At 33.3% G+C, this 24,150-nt stretch overlaps 1 protein-coding gene across 1 annotated transcript; it reads left to right on the forward strand.

Annotated features, from left to right (window-relative positions):
* The first annotated feature begins 3,851 nt into the window (after positions 1 to 3,851).
* Positions 3,852 to 24,110, forward strand: LOC105344132 (N-acetylated-alpha-linked acidic dipeptidase 2). Its single transcript, XM_066087802.1, has 18 exons — positions 3,852 to 4,056; positions 4,816 to 5,063; positions 5,658 to 5,958; positions 7,170 to 7,295; positions 9,410 to 9,599; positions 12,478 to 12,577; positions 12,822 to 12,911; positions 14,174 to 14,259; positions 14,380 to 14,499; positions 14,620 to 14,705; positions 15,989 to 16,052; positions 16,651 to 16,810; positions 22,055 to 22,145; positions 22,274 to 22,363; positions 22,497 to 22,662; positions 23,127 to 23,208; positions 23,331 to 23,423; positions 23,809 to 24,110. The coding sequence occupies exons 2-18, from the start codon at positions 4,837 to 4,839 to the stop codon at positions 24,011 to 24,013; spliced, it is 2,277 nt and encodes a 758-aa protein (XP_065943874.1). The 5' UTR covers positions 3,852 to 4,056; positions 4,816 to 4,836; the 3' UTR covers positions 24,014 to 24,110.
* The last annotated feature ends 40 nt before the right edge of the window (positions 24,111 to 24,150 follow it).

Genomic DNA, 24,150 nt, shown 5'->3' on the forward strand with positions numbered 1-24,150 from the left:
GGGAATGGATTTTTACATACATGTAGGAATATATAGAGAAAACCTTTTAACATCTTCTTCTCAAAAACTATTAGGCCAGGAATGCTCAAATTTGAGTGGAAGCATCCTCAGATAGTGTAGATTCAAGTTTGTTCAAATCATGGTCCCTGGGGGTAGGGCGGGGCCAAAATGGGGGATAAATTTTTATATATAGAGAAAATCTTTAAAAATCTTCTTCTCAAAACTGCGAAAGCACAGGTTATGCAGATTTATGTTTGATGAAACCATGATTCCCTAGAGAAAAGTGGGGCCACGAAATGGGGGGGGGGGATTTAGGAATAGAGAAAAATCTTCTTACAGGTACAACAACAAAAGGGGCCTGGTATTTACCCCAAAAAAGAGGTGGATAAAAATTGGCAGATTTTCTTTTTTTTTTAAGCAAGATCCACTGTACTTAGTTGTCAAGATATTTTGACACTGTAATGCTAATTTGATCAGAATTAAAGCAATTGTTGCTCAGGTGAGCGATGTGGCCCCTGGGCCTCTTGTTTTAGGTCGCAATGAAAAAATTCTTTCTTGTTCCACAGTATCATTTTTTTGTTCTTTGATTTTAAAATTACGTAAAAATAAAGAATTCTGATTTCTTTAATTCATTGATGCTACTATAGTATTTTTATTAATGTAAAAATCAAAGTTATCAAGACACCGTGCATACCATAGTTAGAGACTAAAGATGGAAAATGACAAATCCTTAGCATTATGGAGAGAAAGTATACGTAGGAACAAAAAAGTTATAAATATTTTGAAATTTAGGAGTAACATCGGTAAGCAAATCTAATAAAACTTTTTTTTCTTGATCTTGTTTATAAAAATGGGTTATCATTAAAAAAAATTACAAAACTAAATTACTTAATAATCTACAACTCGTATGTAAATCTGTAAATTTAATTTAACACAATAATGTAAAGACGTTAGCGCGGTATCATAATTTGTCTGCACCGCCTTGGTGTGTTATAGGACCGACGACATCCAAAAATAATCATTCAATGCATATATTTATATTCATATTGGTATTCAGTTGATTTGTATGAAGTATTTGTGTATCGTCGCTTTATAGCCTTTATATTCAAACAATAAAATGCTTTCTTTGGTGATTCATTCGGGATATAAAGGTAGCGACATTGCAGAAAAAATACATAGCCCGTTAACATCTGTCTTTTAGCTAATTGATAAATTGATTGTGAAAAGTAGGTAAAATTCACTAAATTACTGTCAATTTACGTAAGTATGTTAGCCAAATCGCCTCCTGTGAGACTTTGAGTCTGACATCGTCATGATTATTTCGTGCAGTCCGGAATTTTTTCTAGGTCGCTGTAGGTTTGGACCAATCGATAAACAGGGCGTGTCTGTATCTGTCCTGTCAGTTTCTTATCAGTTCCAGCAGCTGTAGATTTCGACCAATCGATAAACAGGGCGTGTAGATTTCAGTCTGGCTGTTTCTATAGAGCTATGAATTAACTATAATAGGTTTCCGTAAGAAATAGAGGGAATAATACTTTGTAGATGTAAATAAACGCTCTTATACTCTGTCCGTAGTTTTTGCTTCCACCACTTTTTGTTGATATTTCGATAATCATAAATACCTTTATTCTCAAACTACGTTCATCCACTAATATGAAAAATGTCCAGATTATCTGTTTTAAAACGCCCCCTCTACCGCTTCAGGTTTTAATACACATACCAAAATAGAAAGTCTACGGGGATTTTGCATAGCATCAGCTATTAATAAGCCCGGATCATAACGTTGAAAAATTGCGCGAGATACCCCGAGTACTTCCGAATGGAGAAAAGATGTAAACATTGATTTAAATCGCAAAAAAAAGTTAAGTTGTTGATTTGAACTGCATACGGCAGCGATTTACTTTAAGTCGTACATAAAACTACCGGAAATGTCTATTGTCAAGTCGTACATAAAATTCCTGGGTTTTTTAACATTCTTTTTTTACGATTATTTATAAAATATTGAATCAATTGAATTGGAAATCGATGGGGTTTGTCCTTTAACCATGCCAAAGCAGTGTACAAAAGTTGATAAATATTCATGCGAGGGTTTTCTTGGAATTTTGCTAAAGAGCTGACAATGGACACACACATACCCACATACATACGTACACACATACATACATACACACACAGGCACAGCATCGATGCTATATCCCCCTCGCGACAAGTTGTGCGAGGGGATAATTAAACTAAAGTGAATAAGCTGACATAACGTTGTTTTAAAAGAAGTTAATCGTTGATGGCTTGTTATCGACTGAAAAAAATGATTGACGTTTTGCACTGAGATTCCATTGTTTATAATTAAACGAATACCCTGTCTTTGATTTTCAAACGCTACCGCTAGCTGATCATGAGTTATGGCCAATGTTACTCAGGTGAGCTTTATGGCACCTGGACCTCTTGTTAATGGTGTTAAATAATATTAAAGCATGTTAAAAAGAAAGAAGAGATCAATTTAAATGCAATTTACAACTAGAAATTAGCGCAATATGTCGCAATAGGGGATTCCCGTAAAATGTATATGAATATTCTTAAAACAGTAAATTGAACCTTACCTGATTTATTTAACACGAATTTCTTATTTTTCTCGATGGTACTTTATACAGCTGAAATACAACTGCCGATATCGGGATAGAAAAACCAAAGGCAGGAATAAATAAAATGAAATGAGAAAAAAAGTAAATTTTATATGTCTTACAATTTTTTTTGTCAAATACCATTACTTAACAATTCAGTATTTTTAGCAATATTGAAATACCCATTGAAGATATACCGGGGTACTTACCTTGCATCATAAAAAGGAATGTAGTTTGAAGTTTCATTTAACATCCGTTACTTTAACTTTTCATTTGGTACCAATTTTTTTCAATTTTTTTTATAATACTGTACAAAATCCTTTCATAGATATTTCAGGCATACATAAATTCGCCTTTAATTAAGAGGCAAATATATGTATATATTTACATTTTCCAGTGTCTTTGCCTGTGATAACACTACGTATCGATTTTGTACTATAAAACCCATAATACAAATGACGCCAAATTGAGGCGCCAGCGGGGTTTGCTTATTTATATTTTTATATTTAATCGTACGATGGCTTAAATTATATAAATATAAGTAATAAGGAATCATTCTTTGAATATTATTCGGGCTTTATTGGATTGGACGCCCCGACCGAAATTTTCACCTCATAATACTCAAAGAATGATTCCTTAATTATTCCTTATATGTTTCTCACATTAAAATAACTATCACTAAAGAGGTTCGATCCTCTGTTTTTGGGCAGCCATTTTGGGTTTCCTCTATTCTGGAAATTATGCATCATATATTGATTCTACTCATAAATTCATATTTTATAATGCCAATTTAACTATTTTAAATAAAATACTAAAGGCAAAATTACATATTTACAGAGTTTAATATGCGATTATATTTTATTATAAACTGTTCTTTCTTTTAGAAATAAACTTCTTTATAATTCGAAATATATATAGAATTAGTGAATTTTTGGACTATTTACTTATTTATTGCTGGAATAAATGAATGCTTCGATAAGATCCGTTACTGTGATTTCACCCCCCCCCCCCTCCCCCCTCCTCCATGCAAAGAATCTGAGCTATATGTAGATTTGTAAATACATATATGTAGGAATAATTTTCCAGTGCAATGGAGTAGCAAATTCCAAGAATAAATGTTTTACGAACATAGGAATACATTATAATAATCATTTCTCACACAATTATCAACATCTATCATATGCAGTGGTCAGCTTGAAGCGAAAAGATGATCGAGTCCGCGTTCTCAAAACACGAGGAGGTTCCTGCTTTTGGCCGTGGTGGCGGCGATTGTTGGACTGGTCATTGGTCTGCTTATAGGGAGGTTTGGTATACGCTCGGACAACGACGATTATAGGATAACGGGAATATCCGAAACATTCGTGCAAGATGCAGACCCATATATATCTGCTGAGATCATGGACAATATCAACAGCGAAAACATCCGACAGTACCTCAGGTCAGTATTTGAAGCTTTAAATTATAGGAGTACGTTATAAGAAATACAATAAAAGAAAAAGTAAAAAGTGTACGCCGTTGAAAATTTATACACAGAATGCTGCTATCCTCGAGGACATTTTCCTTATTTTTTTAATGAATCCGTTTAATCAATCTTCATTCATATATAGCAAAATTTGGTGCATTTTAATATTTTGAGATGGCCCCCCCCCCCACTAAAAACCAGACGGTATAATTTAGTATTTTTTTTACATATAAGGTAGGAAATGATTTTACTAATCATATATAGTGGCAAATAGATTGACACTGTGCTCTAAGATTCAATAGTTTGTAATGGAATGAACACTCTGTCTTTGATTCCAACGCTACCGCTGACTAATGATGAGTTATGGCCAATGTTACTAAAGTAAGCGATATGGCCTCTGGGCCTCTTGTATAATGATGTTAATATTAGATATACTTGTTAAAAAGAATCAATAGCAATGTACAACAAGAAATTACCTCAATATATCGCAAAAGGGGATTCCCGAACAAAACTAGCTAAAAATAAAAAAAAAAATTGAATGGGTTACATATAGGAATTCAAAAGGGGAAAATAAAATCTAAAGTGATAGATTCAATTTGGAAAATAATAGGGAATTTGTCATAACGAATTGCACTCTGAAATCCGGGTCATATATCAGAAATATCGCCTCATATACGAACATACGAATATATTATAATCATTTCTCACACATTTATCAACATCTGTCATAAGCAGTAGTCAGCTTGAAGCGAAAAGATGAGTCCGCGTTCTCAAAACAGGAGAAAGTTTCTGCTGTTGGCCGTGGTGGCGGCGATTGTGGGACTGGTCATTGGTCTGCTTATAGGGAGGTTTGGTATACGCTCGGACAACGATGATTATAAGATCACGGGAATATCCGAAACATTCGTGCAAGATGCAGACCCATATATATCTGCCGAGATCATGGACAATATCAACAGCGAAAACATCCGACAGTACCTCAGGTCAGTGCTGAATGTTCAGTTATTTTACAGCAACTGTTACTGTTTGCGTGTTTTATTTTGCTCTGAGTTATTCACAAATTCTCTCATATAAGATTTATTCATGCATGTACAAAAAACCCTGCTAATTACGCTTTACACACAGTACGATCATGCATAATAAAGAGTCTTGTTTACCACCTATAACGTCGTATTTTTTAGGTCACACATTGTTTCTCACCGCTAGAAAATTGTATTGTTTTAGGATTGCTTGTACAGCGACCTTGAATTAATTAATATTGCGTCTGCGCTAAATAACAAGCATTCTCAGAATATTGCACAAGGATGTCCCCAACGGCACCCCTAGTTTAAAGGATGTTTTTTTCTGTTTGAGTTATATATTTTTTCTTTCTTCTTGTCATTTCGGTTTATTTATTCAGCGTAGCAACCCCCCCCCCCCCCGCTTTTTAAAAAAAATGGTTTGAGGTGTCACAGATTTCCACGCTGTGTTGGAAGGAAAGGTACATTTGTCCTGGCTTGACCCATGTCAACCTTGATGAAATTCAAAATATAAATTGATAATTTTCTCCCGATCATTTTTCCCCAATTTCTAAACAGGGAGTTGACCGAACACCCCCATCTTGCCGGGACAGATGCAGACTACAAACAAGCCAAAGATCTTCAGGAGTTCTGGAGATCGGTGGGTCTGGATGAAACCTTCATCACACCGTATGATGTACTGTTGTCTTACCCCGAAACCAAAGATGAAAGCAAGATGAATCGAATCTTTGTCTACGATTCTGCTGGCCAAGTGGTATGGAAGTCCGCGCTGTACGAACCGATCTTGGACCCCAGTGAGAACAAATCGAACGTGGTGCCGCCGTTCAATGCTTATTCTGCATCGGGGGATGTTAGCTCTGTAAGGATGTATACTATTTTGTTTATCCAATTATTATTTTTAAAACTTTTATTTTTCCTAATTCAATATGGCTTGAAGAAGGGAAAAATATTTATATGACCATATTGATAAAGTATTATTTATGTACCCCAAAAAACCCCATGGTCCCATAAGTTGAGCAAGTGTAAAAAAATCACATTCATCTTTATAATTATATCCAAGACTAACCCTTGTTGGAAAAATATTTTCCTTTTGCTAAATAGAACTAGCAAAGTTGGTCATTTTGATAACAAATGTATGGTGGCATAGATCTGCCACCACTTGTCAGATAATTATGTTGACTTGTCAGATCTTGATGTCGACTTGTCAGATAATTATGTGGACTTGTCAGTTCTTTAAGTCGACGTGTCACCTATCCACGTGTTTAAGAAATTAACACTACAATCTTTCACGCCCAATTTGTGCCATCAAGTTGAAATGATATTTTCTGATCTGGATCTGACAAGTCGACATAAGCATCTTTTAAGTCGACTTAATTATTTGACAATTCGACATAATAATCTGACAAGTCGACATAATTATTTGACAATACGACATAACATCTGACAAGTCAACATCAATATCTGACAAGTCGACTTATAATATGAATGATAATTTTCTTTAAACTAGTGGCCATAATATTTTTTCTGTCAGATAATTATGTTAACTTTTCAGATCTTTATGTCGACTTGTCAAATAATTATGTTAACTTGTCAGATCTTTATGTCGACCTGTCAGATATTATGATGCCAAGTAAATGGCAGTTATTGGCACTAACAAGCTTTAACATCAAAATATTGAGTTTCTAGTCAATATGGTTATTTTCTGACATGTCAACATAACGATCTGACAAGTTGACATAAATATCTGACAAGTCGACATAATCATCTGACAAGTCGACATAATCATCTGACAAGTCCACATAATTATCTGACAAGTGGTGGCAGATCTATGCCACCATACAAATGCTATAACACGAGTAAAGGATGTGTTATTGAATAATGAACGTGTAATTTGTGTTTCAAATATTAACACTCATGACTCGTTTCAATTATTAGGCTGGTGGCTTGGTCATGTAGCATGTAGGTTTTATGAACTCAACAACATCAATGCACATTTTATTATAATATCGTCAAATCGCCTCACAATAAAAGTTTTCTTTATTATTATTTTTTTATGAATTAACTCTACAGACAGACTTGGTGTATGTTAATTACGGACGTGTGGAAGACTTCAGATGGCTGGCTCAGAACACAGACATTAACATCACTGGCAAAATCGTTCTGGCTCGTTACGGCAAGAACTTTAGGGGCGACAAGGTGAGTGCTGGGGATAGTTGTACTTTATTAACAACAGAGATCGTACAAGCACATTGCAAGGGTAATTGGTAACGTGTGAGATTACCGCTGTTCCAGTTCTGCATTCGCAGTAAAGAATACTATAACAGTTTACCCACCACAGAATTTATAACTTGAGGTCATATTCTCTTTATTCTGTGTTCTTGACTCTAATTTCATAATCAAAGTACTGAAAGCCGGGCTCTTTTGGTGTGTCTTTATGCATATTGTGTTGTAAAGACTGAAAATCTCAATCTCTCTCTCTCTCTATCTCTCTCTCTCTCTCTCATGCTTTTAATGTCGGCAAAGCATCAGAGAGCGACCAAATTTTGTGAGCGGCTATAAACAAAAAACATGTCCGTCTAGTTGAAGTTAAACAGTTTAACAGTTGCTGCCTTGAATTTTGCAATAGGCATTATATATTCAATCCCCGTTTCTTCATCGTGCAGCAAAGTAGTTCATGGAAATTCATGCGCATTATATGTGTCCAAAATGCATAGTAATGTTTTTAAAACACGTTATTAATAAGAAAACTAAAAAAGAAAGACAATTAATTCGAAATTTAAAAAAAAGAAACAAAATGCCAACACTTTTGACAAAACGTGGCTCTTTGTGTAACTATTTGGTATAGCGGAAGCTTTACCTTGACGCTGTTTGGTTTTTTGTTTATTTGTGCTATTTACAGAAACATTGGCGATTTGCCTGCCTATAGCCAGGACTCTGCTTTCAGCAGAGCCCGGCTAAAAATGAGACTTGCAATGAAAATTTGAGTTTGAACATTCCATGAGATTTCAATGTCAAGTATAGTTAGGCAAAATGTTTCAAAAGGGAATGATAACAAATATGGTCAGTTTTTTTTTTAAATTTTATATCTTTACAATGATCTGAGCTTTGATTATATATCAAAGAATTGTGAGCATGTACTATATTATACCCCTGCTAATGTTAATGTTATTTAAATTAAGTTTCAGTTTCGCAGTAAAAATCGTGCCTCGTTTTCATAGACTATTTCTCAAAATCTAGGTACTTGTAGTCAAATAGAAAATCTAAACGTTTACCGATTTTAAACTTCATCTTCATTAATTGGTGGATAAAATGAGTTCTAGAAATAAATGTGTCAAAAGAAAATATAGTTTCTTTCTGCTTATGCAACAATTAACATGCTTAGTAGCGACCCCCAAAGGATTAATTTTCGATTCGCGTCTGACATAGTAAAAGCATCATTAGTGAAACAGACTATACTACTTTATGCAGAATATTCCTTGAAAATAAAATATACTAAGTTTAAATACAAAACAGACACCCATTTATTTTTAAAAAGCATGGTATTGCACACCAAAAGCATCAACCATGGTTATGATTTTATTAAGCAACCCAATGTTGATATTTTCAACGACGTGTAGAGTGATTGAACACGAACGATAACTTTGTTCTGAATACCATCGTTTTGTTTCAAAAACATTTATCTCAATAGATTTTCATGTTTAAACATAAATCAAAGTAGGATATGATTTTAAAAAGGTTCTAGAACGCAGATCACTTTTGAAATTTTCATTATATATTTATATTTATATTTTAACACCAAGTTCATATTTCACTTAGGAGATGCATTTTCTGACGTTTTTCCCTTCAAATTAACATTAATGAGCATTGTTCATAAAAATCACGAATAATGTATAATACTCAGCATCCAGAATTCTACAGACCTTCCACAATGTTAACTTAATAGCTAAATTGCAAAACCACTTGAACCAAATAGTTTTCATGCATACAATTGTAAATAAAAGGGCGCCAGCCTGTTTGATTGAATATTTAGAATAATTATTAGATAGAATATTGAACAATTTCTCTTCAGACCATATTGTTCAAAATGGTTATCTAATGAATTTCTAGCTGTTTATAGAAATTTTAATATAAGTACGATCGAGTCTTTACAATTAAAATTAAGGCAGAGAGTTCACAATTTATATACAAAAATTGATACAGACGTTACAAGATATATGTTTTATGTGACCCGATATTTGTTTTTCGAAAGCAAACATAAACTTGTGCTTGTGAGTCTGCATTTGATGATTTTGATTTAACTTTACAACAAGGCATACCAAGCAGAAATTCTTGGTGCAAAAGGAATTATTTTGTATTCCGATCCCGAGGATTATGCAAACAATGGCGAAGCGACGCAAGTTTACCCACATGGTTGGTTTCTTCCTGAGTCCGGAACGCAAAGAGGCACCATATTTCGTGGATATATAGGGGACCCCCTGACACCTGGCTACCCAGCTACAGGTTAAACATACATGTAGAAACATCAATGGATACCACAATATGAGTTCAATTTTTGGAATACTTTTTAGCTCACCTGAGCTGAAAGCTCGAGTGAGCTTTTCTGATCACATTTTGTCTGTCGTCTCTCTGTCCGTCCGTGAACTTTTACATTCTAAACCTCTTCTCTAATACCACCTGCCAATTTCAATCAAATTTGGCACAAATTATCCTTATGGTAAGGCAAATATAAGTTGCAGAAATGAAAGGCTGATCTTTATTCAAAGTGGTGAAAATCTTGAAACTGTAGAAAAGGGGGTGCATTAAAAAAAATCTTCTTCTCAAGAACTACTAAGACAAATTCAACGTAATTTAGTCTAAATTATCCTATTGAAAACGAAAATATAAATTGAAAAAATCATAGGCTAATTTTAAAATTTGTTTCAAGTTTGAGTAATTTACGACAAATGGAAAGAATGGGGGTCGATCAGTATATAACTTCGGGTTCGATATTTTGTATATCGAAAAACAGTTTTTTTTTGTTGGACGCATTGGATGCGTTGACATGTTCACTTGTGACGGTGGTTTTAGCTTGTTTTGATTTTAGTTTCATTTCCATTAATTATGCCTTTTAACTTGAGGGGAACTATCGCCTGTATTTTGTAATATTTACCTACCAATCGAAATAAACTTCGGTAAATCAGACAGCTAATTGTTTACCTGCGCTAAATGAGCAAAATCTGATGCACTAACAACAAATTATATATTACAATTCATTTGTACCATTCATTGTATTCGTAATTCGGTACGATCTCTACGTAATGGTAGAATAATGCAACGTGATTTGTTAAGATGCTCAGCATTTTCAGTCTAAACGGAGATCATTTTCGCTGCTAGAAATATATCGGTATATTTATGATGAAAAATAAATTGTGCTCTTTCTTTGCGTGAGTGCATTTTTCCTTGGTTTAATTGTATACAATTTTCTGACCTATCTAAGAGCAAGATTCAGAGCTTTGTGCACAATGCTATGTTCATACAAAAGGCTGAGGCCATGCTTTAATTTGTTTATATTTTAAATGCTTATTAGGAAATACCTAGTTTAAAAATCTTAAGTTGAATCATATAAATTCATGTAAACAAAAACAAGACTCAAAGCACGGTCTGTATCTTCTTTATAAGTCTACAATTAATCATGTCTTGCTAAAAGGATAATATGCAGTAACTGCTTTCTGGTGACCCTTCTTATACGATGAATTATATATATAAAGTCTGCACCAATTCTGATAGTTTTTTAAACACAAGTTAATAAAAACGAAGTCTTTTAAACAGTTGCCATAGCTCGGACACATTATTATTATTATGAAGATAAAAGCATTATCGTTGTTCTTAAAAAATTATTGCAGCGGAAAAGCATATTTATTTGTAGCCATTTGTTCTTTTTTAATAAATAAAAAAAATAATGGATGTGCCTATGTACTATAGAGCGATATGTCTGTGTATACATTGATTAGATTTACCATGAGGCAACACTATTCAGTTTTATAGTTTATTCATCAGTCAAGTGAGTAAGGTTATGAAACGCCATACGAAATGAATTCACGCCAGGTAAACGACAATTATTTATAATGGAGAAGACCAATTAAATTTTTGAATGTTTTTGAATTGAGAATTGAGCGCATTGAGGTACAATTTTCTTCTTTCACATATAGGAATTTTAAAAAAATATAATACAATAACTAGTAACTAACTGAGGGAGAAAATGTACCTATATGCTCTCATATATATTGATCGCTTTATAAAGTGGTTTGGGGGGACTTAAATAAAGGGAACTGGAGGTTAACCGGTAACGCCTACCAAAAAAGTTACATATCTTGCTATATCATAGAGATACCATGTCAAAGATTAAGAGTATGCAAAAAAAATTGTAAAGAACTATATATGATAAGAGTTAAATTTGGCCCCCATAATTCATAATTATTTTAAGTATTTCTAGTACAATAAAATGTTATGTTATATTTTAGATGAGTTGATGTAAAATATATTTTTCACCAATTTATTTGATTTATTTGCACTCACTGGCAGTATATGACGTCAGAAGTGACGCTATTTCTATCATTCAATCAAAATCAGTCAAAAATTGACATTTTTCTTACCTTTTTATGAATGGGAAATATAGAGCGCATTCTTGAACAAGGAAAAAATTTTTGTCACTTATCAGCCTTGGCTAGATACATCTCTGATTAAAATATTTTGTTTGTTTAAGTATGCGCTCTATGTTTCCAGAAAGAAAAACTGCTTGAAAACAAGCTGTTTTATGCTAAAAATGCAAAAATGGCGGGAAAAGGTTATCTTTACGATGTCATATTTCTAAATTGTGGGCAGTTGAATCAAAATGAACACTTTGTAAAAACCTCACATATATATCTGTATAAAGAAAACAAAGAATTACAGTAAAATGACAATGTTCATTTTAAGGGGCCATTTTAGGCCCATATCATATATAGTCCTTTTACTACGGTATTTCTTTTTGGTTATTCTATCGAGGGGTCATATGACAAAATGATTTTTGAATGCCCATAAAAAGCCATATGATTGTTGCTCAGGTGAGCGATGAGGCCCCATGGGCGTGTTGGTTTTTTTTTTAATCAAATGCAAATTTTCAAAACCTGCTGGGATTCAAAATATAAAAAATTTGATGCGTCGATCGATGAATTATGAAACTTTGCTATGACAGTTGTATTGTTACCCATTGATCATTCATACAGCTTTACAATTTGAGTTGAACATTTTGTAAAAAAAAATATATATATGAAAATTGCTTAGTTGAAATTCAATTGAACAATTACAATGTATAACAGAATGCGGTGAACTAATGACAAATAACTGTATTTGTTTTTAGAAACTGCATACAGACTGAAAGAAAATGGCACAAACTCTGTAGTGCTGCCGAAAATTCCATGCCATCCAATCGGATATGCAGCTGCTAAAATTCTGTTGAGGTAAGCAAGCAATGCACGTGCTATTGTCACAAATGTATTGCATTGGTTTAATGATCTTTTTCACTGGTAATGAACATATATCGACCAAGCAAATCCGATCAATGACATAATTTCATTATGAAAAAAAACCCCAATAATTCAAGTAATAGAAAATTCATCTATTTTAAATATTCAAGATTGATTTTCAAATTTTGGAATAAAATTATTCAAAACTTTCTTTATAATTGTTTTAATTATTTTACAGCTATATGAGTGGTGACCAAGTTCCGGCGAGTTGGAGAGGGGGACTGAATATAACGTACAGATTCGGGGGACCGCTGAAGCAGTCTGGATGGTAGCATGACATATTTATTCTAATTTGTTTACAACGGATATATCTTGAGGAACGTTGTACAAAATGAACTTTTAAAAGTATAATTAACAAATTTAAAAAATATCAATTTTGTAGTTAACAGTGCGGCATTTAAGTCTGCACACAAAAATGTCTGCACTTTCTCAGTTTCCCTTTCTGTAAGACTTGGGTTAGAATTATCCTGTAATTTTGACGGGACTTTCTGACTTTTTGCAACGCCATCACTATTTCACTACATCGAATTATGTCAATTTCAACATGCACACCAATTTTGTTTTCTTGCAACTAAGCTTTTAATAGGATTGCCGGATTTAATTTATTTAAAATTAGCTATTAAGCTCCGTCCAAGTATACTAGTAGATAATAAAACCAACCATCAATATCGTGTTCTTTACATAGTACATTCTTATGAGAAGATCGAGGAATACTGTTTCTAGTTTTTCGAATGGGAGGGGGGTAATAATGTATTCATTAATTTTTATACATGTACGAGTATTCTTAAAGGGGGTTTTTCCGGACTCCTTAATTAAATATCATTAAATAACCCCGTTAAATCAAATTCAGACTAACTTGCTGCAATTTAGATATTGATACAACTAGTATGGCGCCTTAAAAATATCAAAGAGATACTAGGATAAACAAATGGACATTTGCGCCGACTTATTCTCCTATCTTTTTTGGTCTTTAGCACAAACAATTTATACTTACAAATGGATATGGTTTCACTCCTTCTTTCGATAACCATTTTTCACCTGTCATTTTTTAGCTTCATGACTTACTGAGCTTAAAAGAAGAAGAAGATATAAAACAGGCATTATTTTATCGGTCAACTTCTCTAAATGTGTTTTAAGAATACTTTATCAATATTGCAACTGTTATGATGCTTATAAAACAAATCACATAAGGGGCGGAATGGTCAACAAAACTAACCATTAAATCTACCTTAAAATTTAAGATATGAATTGTTAAGCTATAAACTACAAAATGTATTATTTAACAAACATATATTTTATTTTTTAGATATTGGTATTTTTCTATATATAGCTTTCCTTCTAAAGGAAACCATTAAGTCTTCAAATGGCCATGACCATCGAACCCTTTTTAAATATATTATTTATGATTCAACCATTTATAATGATAATAAGTAAACGCGATTGAATAAAAAAGAAGACATTTTTAGTAACTTACAAATTGTAGAAAAGTATTTTAATTTATAGCTTGTTCGTATTGGTAATAAATTTCAGGAAAATAAGAATGAGAATCTCCACCAAAAATACCCGGAAGAAGATGCACAACGTGTTCGGAATAATCAGGGGCAGCATTGAGCCAGGTTTCCTTTTAGGGAGAGATTCTATTAAAATAATACGTCTAATTGGTTCAATAGTTAATTGGTTTCTTAATTGATATATATACTTTTCATTTTTTACTTATTTGTGAAGGTTGTCATTAGACAGGTATGTGTTGCTTGGAAACCATTTAGACGCCTGGGTGTTCGGCGCCATTGACCCGTCTAGTGGAACAGCCGTAATGAAAGAGGTGTCCCGAGTGATGGGGAATCTTGTTCAAAAAAGTAAAGGAAAATTCATTTTTATAATTATTCATATTTTTTTTTCCTGATATACCGTGTACAGTCATATTGATTAATATTTTTGTCCTGAAAATTAAGACAGAATTTGAATAATCTTTGCAGAGAAATGGCGTCCTCGAAGAACCATTATATTTTGTGGATGGGGTGCAGAAGAATTCAAACTCATAGGGTCTACAGAGTGGGTTGAGGTATTCTGCTCTCTCCATTATTTAATTCATGGAATTTTGTTAATTATGATACGAGATATTTGCAATGGGAATCAAATAACTGTCGAAGGTGTTCAACACTATCCATGATTGTATATTAGATACCCTTTCAGGGACTGTCAAGCAAAATTATTTTCAGGGATATATCTTAAATAATTTCAGAGTTATATCTTAAATGAATTTCAAAGTTTATGATGAGTATGAGCCATAATTTTTTTAACTCAGAAAAGCGCTCTTCTTATGCAAAATGGCGGGAAGATATAAATAGTTTTATTATAGCATTGAATCATGATTTTTTGAAGTATACACTCTCATAACTGCAGCGGTGTGTGCATACAAATTGAGTAACGCGCGTTAGCATATGACGTTGCATTTTACAGCGTTCACCGTTTATGACGTCATAACAAAACTCGTCAATTTGACCTTTGACTACTTGTTGCATTTAGAGGCATTTGAAGATCACAGAATTTAATGGAAAAATACAGTAGAATGTAAATATATTTATGTAAATCAAATTGAGATCATTTTTAGGAGTTGGCTTTAATCAGCTCTCCAATGCAGTTACTCTAGCAAGCCGGAAGTGAAACAGTTTTTGGAACAGTGTTTGGCCCAAATCACCGCTGACAAGATTCACTAGGCCTACTTGAAAATAATCGATAAATTCGATGTATTAAATTCAGAAGTATTGTTTTCGAGGAACCGATTTATAAATACCTTGAAAATAGTCAGATTTTAAATGGTATGAACAATTTTGATATATTTTGTAGTCGTGTGTATCCTTACGCCACAGAAATCAATATTGCGAGGATACAATTTTCCAGAAATATTTGGATTATTGATTATTGATGCATAAAGCATCGTAAAGTTTGATGGTGTCTTTTCTATCTTCAAATGTTACACAACATAATTCACATGGGGTTTTCCGTCTAAAGATTGGAATTATTGTCAGAAAAGCCCGATAAATAATATTTTTAAAAAAATGTGCGAAGAAATGCCGTAATTATTCAAATAGAGTAAAGAAACTACTTGCCATGCAAAATTACATATTATCGTTGAATATTAGATAATAATCAATAAAATCAACTACCGACAGTACTTCAGTACTTTGATTTAAAACTATTTTTAGAGGTTATATCATGAACGATTACGAAGATACTATTATCCTGACCTTTAAATTGTTTTCTAATAAATCGTAATATTCTGGGATGTGGTTAATTTTGTATTTTATTTTGAATAATAACATAAGACAAAATCTTTCATTACAGCAATACATTAAAAATCTTGGGAGTCGATCAGTAGCATACCTTAATTTGGATATCGCAAGTGAAGGTATGGTTTATCAAAATTTACTTTGTTTATTCCTGTAAGCATTTTAGTTAATAACAGTCTATGGATTATTATCCATTTATAACTGCATATGCAAGTTATAATGCATATATAACTTGCATATACTATACTGTGGAATAACACACACACACACACATATATATATATATATATATATATATATATATATATATATATATATATATATATATATATATATATATATATATATATATATATATATATATATATATATATATATACACACACACACACACTCACACACACACGATTTGAAAGTCTGTGCGCAAAAGTGACTGCCAATCTGATCAAAATCAGATCTTTGATCCGTTCCGACAAATTCGATGTCGCGCGGAAAAATCTGATTTTAATCAGACTGAAGTCACTGCTAGAAAGCTTTTAATATTTAAGATATTTTTTCTTTTAATTTATTATTTGCAGTTTATGGAAAGATTAAATTTCAATCATACAAACTATTAAATAAAAATGATAAGTATGCCTGTGTCTCAGGTTGAAAACATTTACGAATTGTACAACCAATTGGTTTAAAGGTGTGCAATCTTTCTTTTTTTTCAAACAGGAAACTATTCCATGCGCCTGAGGGCAACACCTTTAATGCGATCAGTTACATATGCTGCAGCAAAAAAGGTACCAAACCCCGAGGAGACCGATACAAGGTTTAAAACTGTTTATGACAAGTGGATGTACGCTTTTCCGAACGCTGATAAATCTCGACCAAGGTAGATTTTGTTTCAGATCATCTAAAATATATACCGTATATCCGGTAATTTTCGCGATGATAACATTTTCTGCATTTTTCCCGATCTCTTTAAATTCGCAAAATTTAATACGCAGAAATTATATCCTTTTATTATTTTCTATAAGACACTTTTTAAAATTGCGAAAAATGACTGACGCAAATTAAAAATCCTACATATTTTCCCCATTTTTTTGCAAATTTTTTGACACGCGAAAAAACCCGGATATACGGTATGCGAACATATATATCCTCCATTCTTAGGAAATTACCACAACAAAAGTATAAAAATAATTTGATTTTGACGCAGTTTTTAATAACTTAATTTGAAGTCAAACACATTTTTAGATATAGAAATGAATGTCAATGTTCAAGAATTATTGTTAAGTATTTTAAATTTTTGCTCCAAATCAAAATTTTGAGAAGTTGAATGTTGTTTTTGAGGGTGAACAGTTTTTATTTACAATAAATGTTTCAACGCGAAAGAATGCATTGTTAATAGGGAATGATTCTTTAATAATGTTTATAAACGTTTTTGTTGATAATTGATATAAAAAAAACCTATGGGATGAAAGATTTTGCAGTGAGAAATAAGTATTTACTAGAATACGGTAGAGTTTTTAGCTCACCTGAGCCAAAGACTCAAGTGAGCTTTTCTGATCACAATTTGTCCGTTGTCTGTCGTTGTCGTCGTCGTTGTCGTCGTCGTTGTAAACTTTTCACATTTTCATCTTCTTCTCAAGAACCACTGGGCAGATTTCAACCATATTTGGCACAAAGCACCACTAGGTGATGGGGATTCAAGTTTGTTCAAATTAAGGACAACGCCCTCTTTAAAGGGGAGATAATAGAGAATTATTGAAAATTTGTTGGTATTTTTCAAAAATCTTCTTCTCAAAAACTATTAGGCCTGAAAAGCTTAAACTTGTGTGGAGGCATCCTCAGGTAGTGTAGATTCAAGTTTGTTCAAATCATGGTCCCCGGGGGTAGGGAGGGGCCACAATTGGGGGATCAAGTTTTACATAGGAATATATAGAGAAAATCTTTAAAAACTATCAGGCCAGAAAAGCTTAAATCAAAATGGAAGCATCCTCAGGAAGTGTAGATTCAAGTTTGTTCAAATCATAGTCCCTGGGGGTAGGGTGGGGCCACAATTGGAAGATCAAGTTTTACATAGGAATATATAGAGAAAATCTTTTAAAATCTTCTTCTCAAAAACTATATATTAGGCCACAAAAGCTCAAATGGGGCGACAATTGGAAGATCAAGTTTTACTTAGGAATATATAGAGAAAATCTTCAAAAAACTATCAGGCCAGGAAAGCTCAAATTAAAATGGAAGCATCCTTAGGCAGTGTATATACAAGTTTGTTCAAATGATGGTCTTTGTGGGTAGGGTGGGGCCACAATAGGGGGATCAAGTTTTACATAGGAATATATAGAGAAAATCTTTTAAAATCTTCTTCTCAAAAACTATTAGGCCAGAAAAGCTCAAATTTGAGTGGAAGCATCCTCAGGTAGTGTAGATTCAAGTTTGTTCAAATCATGGTCCACGGGGGTAGGGTGGGGCCACAATAGGGGGATCATGTTTTACATAGGAATATATAGAGAAAATCTTTAAAAATCTTCTTCTCAAAAACTATTTAGCCAGAATAGCTCAAATTAAAATGGAAGCATCCTCAGGTAGTGTAGATTCAAGTTTGTTCAAATCATAGTCCCTGGGGGTAGGGTGGGGCCACAATTGGATGATCAAGTTTTACATAAGAATATATATAGAGAAAATCTTTAAAAATCTTCTTCTCAAAAACTATCAGGCCAGAAAAGCTCAAATTAAAATGGAAGCATCCTCTGGTAGTGTAGATTCAAGTTTGTTCAAATCATAGTCCCTGGGGGTAGGGTGGGGCCAGAATTGGAAGATCAAGTTTTATATAGGAATAAATAGAGAAAATCTTTTAAAATCTTCTTCTCATAAACTACCGGTATTAGGCAAGAAAAGCTTAAATTAAATATGGAAGCATCCTCAGGTAGTGTAGATTTAATTAGGGCCCCGCAAGGATTTGCGGGTGTCTTATAGTAATCACTCTGTCCGTCCGTCCTTCTGTCTGTCCGTCTGTCACTCTTCCGTCCACAAATTTTCTGTTTTTTTCTATTAACTGTTTTTTATTGTTGCCCAATCAAGTTCAAATTTGGTATGGTAGTTCAGTAGGCAGAAATATATATTTTGATGCTAAGTTTGGTTCTCTATGTCTTCTGGTTTGGAGCTGGGGTGGTGGGGTAGATTCCTTAACTATGCATAAGAATGAATGGGCAAAGAGAGATAACTTCTGAGAATGTTACCATCGTATACTTGGAAGGCTGTGCAATATTTGTCCTTTGAGATTAATTAACCTTCCACAGGAAGACAATCCTAAGCTTTATCCTTATCTGTCACATTGAGATTAATTACTGCACTGCCTGTGTCTGCAAATGAACTTTGTTTTGAAGTTAAGGTCAATTTTGAATGATGTGTAGTATTGTGTACATTCTTTGAAATGTGGATTTAAAATATAATATTCATACTTTATTTTGGTTAAAATATACCGTACTCAATGATTTATGATAATTTTATTGAATTCTAAAATCAAGATATATATTAAGATATCCTTTTCACTATTTTATTTTTAATTATTCATTTTATTTTTTTTCTGCCTTAATGCTGTTAATTTTAACAGGTGATCAAATAATAACCCTATTCTGTCATTTCTACATCAAAAAATCTTTTGTAAATTTAGAAGAGAAGGATGAGAGAGCAGAACAATTAAGGATTAATTTTCTTGCCTGCTGAAGAAAATTTAGAGGCTTATCTCTATCTGTCATATGAAGATTAATGAACACCTTTGTCTGCAACTGATGTTTGTTTTGAAGTTGAGGTCAACCCTGGGTGATACAATGTATTTGCATTCACTGAAGGCTTGCATTTTATAAAACTAACCTGTTTAAATCTTTCTTAAATACACATTTAATTTAGTTTTTTTTAAGACATGAGGTTATCCCTGTTTTATGCAGATACAAGGTTACTATTTAGAGTTTTTGGACATTCAGGAATTATCTTGAAATTTTAAAGAAGATTCAATGTTGATATAAAGAGGATGGAATTCAAAGTTTTTTTCACTTCTCTATATTAATTGTCATAGCGGGGCCCTTTCTGACTGGTCAGTTTTCTAGGTTTGTTAAAATCATGGTCCCCCGGGGTAGGGTGGGGCCACAGTATGGGGATCAAATTTTACATAGGAATATATAGAGAAAATCTTTTAAAATCTTCTTTTCATAAACTATTAGGCATGCAAGAAAAGCTCAAATTAAAATGGATGTATCCTCAGGTAGTGCAGATTCAAGTTTGTTCAAATCATGGTCCCCCGGGGTAGGGTGGGGCCACAATAGGGGGATCATGTTTTACATAGGAATAAATAGAGAAAATCTTTAAAAATCTTCTTCTCAAAAACCCTTAGGCCTGAAAAGCTAAAATTAAAATGGAAGTATCCTCAGGTAGTGTAGATTCAAGTTTGTTTAAATAATAGTCCCCGGGGGTAGGGGAGGGGCCACAATAGGGGGAGCAAGTTTTACATAGGAATATATAGAGAAAATCTTTAAAAATCTTATTCTCAAAAACTGGCCAGAAAAGGCCAGAAAAGCTTAAATTAAAATGGAAGCATCCTCAGGTAGTGTAGATTCAAGTTTGTTCAAATCATAGTCCCTGGGGGTAGGGTGGGGCCACAATTGGGGGATCATGTTTACATAGGAATATATAGAGAAAATTTTAAGAATCTTCTTCTCAAAAACTATTAGGCCAGGAAAGCCCAAATTTGAGTGGAAGCACCCCCAGATCGCATAGATTCAAGTTTGTTTAAATAATAGTCCAGGGGTAGGGTGAGGCAACTATTGGGGATGAATTTTTACATAGGAATATATAGAGAAAATCTTTAAAAATCTTCTTTTTAAAGACTATTTGGCCAGAAAAGCTTAAACTTGTGTAGAGGCAACCTTGAGTAGTGTAAATTCAAGTTTGCAAAATCACAGTCCCTAGTGGTAGGGCGGGGCCGTGATGGCATTTTGGATTTTTACAAAGGAATATATAGAGAAAATCTTTAAAAATATTCTGGGAAAGTTTTTGGTCCTAAACTCAGTACTTGTGTGAAAGCACAGGTTATGCTGATTTAAGTTTGATGAAACCATGATTCCATAGAGAAAAGTGGGGCCGCGAAATGGGGGGGGGGGGTATATAGGAATAGAGAAAAATCTTCTTACAGGTACAACAAAAAAGGGGGCTTGGTATTTACCAAAAAAAAAGAGGTGGATAAAAATTGGCAGATTTTCAATTTCTTTTTTAGCAAGATCTACTGTACTTAGTTGTCAAAATTACTTGATACTGTAATGCTAATTTGATCAGAATTAAGGCAATTGTTTCTCAGGTGAGCGATGTGGCCCCTGGGCCTCTTGTTAATAGCTTGCTAGATTCAGTAAAAATTAATTTAAGTTAGCATCTTTTGTTTCTTCAGAAATGTCTTTTGAATAACAGTTATGAAATATTTTTTTAAGTTAATCTGGGCAGAACTGATACTCTAGATTCCAGTGCTGGCCAGGTGATAATTCTTTTCAAAAGACTGTGAATGGATTAATAACAATAGGAGAGAGTGTTCTAGAGGCTTTCTTTCTGCAATATGAATGGGTTAAATGAAAAATAACAATATACAACTGAGTAACCATAAAACCTAGATTCAAACCTGATGTGATACCTTGCTGACCAAATATTGAATACCCTAATGAGCAATCTATCAAAATACTGAAAACTCTACCGGTATTCTGTAATTCGCTGTTATCTTCAAGAGCGATTATAATTATTTTGTCTAACGATGAAATATAGAAAACCGACTGTCATTAAGAGGGCTGAATGATTGTAGCCATTTAAGGGTATATGTACCTCCTTTAGACAGAGAGCTTTGCATAAAGCTATAAAATAATGTTCAAATTTGAAAGCTAAAATATTTTGATATTTCGTTTCGGAATAATACCTTGGGGCAGCACAAAAAGTCATATTTGAAGTTTAAGGTGTATCTGATGTTATATTTGTTGACCAGCCTCCTAAACCTTTCAATAGATATTGGTGTGTCTTGTGATTTAAGAAAAAAAATCAATTTTAAACCACGTGATACTAGTATGAAAGAATTTTTCTTATTTTTCAATGGCATTAGAGATTTCCGTTTGGGCCTTTTAAGTGACTATGCCTCCTTTATTCAGCGAGCAGGTATACCCGTTGCCGACTTCCGGTACACTTATAACAGGGTAAGATGATAAAAGTATATGTACATGTTATCTACCTAAAGTCTCATGACTGAACTTGATTGTGCTCATTTAAAATTTGATGCTATTAACATGTTTGAAAGTTTCAGAAAATGCACATTTCTTTTCAGAATGAATTAAAGCTACCATCTTACCCACTCTATCATTCCAAGTACGAAACTTTTAAAGCTGTGGACGAGTTCATGGACAGGGGATTCAAGGTGTCTTTATAGTTTATTTCTTTGAATACGTTGTAAAATGTCCCACTCACACTAACGTTATACCACTTACTCAACAATTGACTTCTTAGTAAATGTATATATATCAGATTGTATTGTTTGGTAAACTTTATAGTGTCATCGCGCATCGGGACAGGTTTGGGCGGAAGTGGCAAGAAACTTAGCAGACTCTCTGATAATTCCTTTCCAAGTCGAGGATTATGCCAAAACACTTAAAGATGGCGTGGATAACCTTGAAAACGATTTTGGAATATTGATGAAGAAAAATGGCATTGAATTGGGTAATTTCATAGTTTAAAAATCAAATTTGACTTAAAGTTTGTTCAGAATAAGGACGCCGTTGCTCTTTTGGATAATTACTCAAATGAGTCTTCTTGACTTAGCTATAGGTTAAGAAAATCTACTTTTTAAGTGAAAAATAAATATTTAAAAGTATTGATTTTCTTTTATGTGGATTCTAACAAATACCACGCAATATCAATGTTTTGACGAGGGTTAGCAAAAGCTTGCATGTATTTTGAATATCAATCATTCTGATTTGTCTGATATCGATAATATCCCGATCATTTTTTATTGTCCATATAAAAAGTGATTCTTTGAATTCATCACATGGATAGAATAACGGTTCTTTGCTCTACGTTATTGTAGAAATTAATGATTTTTATTTCAAAGGCCTAAATGTGACAAAATTGATTGCTCAAGTTTTGAATCAGACGTTAATAAACTTTAATTTGTTACTCCACAGAACTGCTGTATAAAGCCATAAGCGTCTTTGCCGCAGATGCTGCTGACTTTCAGGAAAGAGCAAAACACGTAGATAAAAAGAAGTATGGCAAATGCATTCATTAATTTTTCTTTTTTTGGTTATGAAAGATTAATAAGAATGAAAAAGAATAATCATTTATTTATTGCAATGAAAATAATCCTCATTAATCTTTATTAATTCTAGTCCATTCGCCATTAGAAGCCTTAATGACCAACTTACGTTAATGGAGCGGGCGTTCATTGATCCCGAAGGTCTACCGGGCCGACCTTTAGCTAGGTTTGCACTGTTTATAACCCGCTCAAGTCCCACCATGTTCCTAATAACTTTGTTATAAAGACATGCACATAGTCTTATTTATTAATTATTCATGGAAATTACACAGGACTGGATGACCATTTTTAGACGATTTCAATCTCCATGAGAAAAAGAACACCATATAAAGATACAGAAATATTTAAAATTTTAAATTAAGAATATTTTGAATTGTTCTTCACTAGATGATATTTATGGCTAAAGAAATCATTAACATATTAAGGTAGATACCGGTATGGTGGAGAATTTTTTGACAAACCCCCACCCATCCACCTGAAAAAGAGAGAATAAAGGCAACTAAACATGTACATGTAGGTGCCTTGATAATGATTTTAGTGTTTTCTTCCAGAAACATCGTATTCGCAGATAGCAGCACAAATGCATACGCCGATGCCATCTTCCCGGGTCTTATAGATGGAATGTTTGAAATCGAAGGGAGTGCGGATGAAGAGAGACGATGGGAGATTGTAAAGAAACATTTCAGTGTGGTTATACACACTATAGACTCTGCAGCCTCCACGCTGCGGGATGTATCAGCTTTTATGCCCTTGTGAAATATGAAAATAGCATGTATTTAATGAAATTTTAACGCTTATATATTTTCCTGCGATATATATTTTTGTGATTTCAATAAAATAAAACACACAGAAATTATGGGTTTTTTTCCTTTGTCATGTAGGTGTAATCAAAG

This window comes from Magallana gigas, chromosome 6, assembly GCF_963853765.1.
Source record: "Magallana gigas chromosome 6, xbMagGiga1.1, whole genome shotgun sequence".
Classification (NCBI taxonomy): Eukaryota; Metazoa; Mollusca; class Bivalvia; order Ostreida; family Ostreidae; genus Magallana; species Magallana gigas.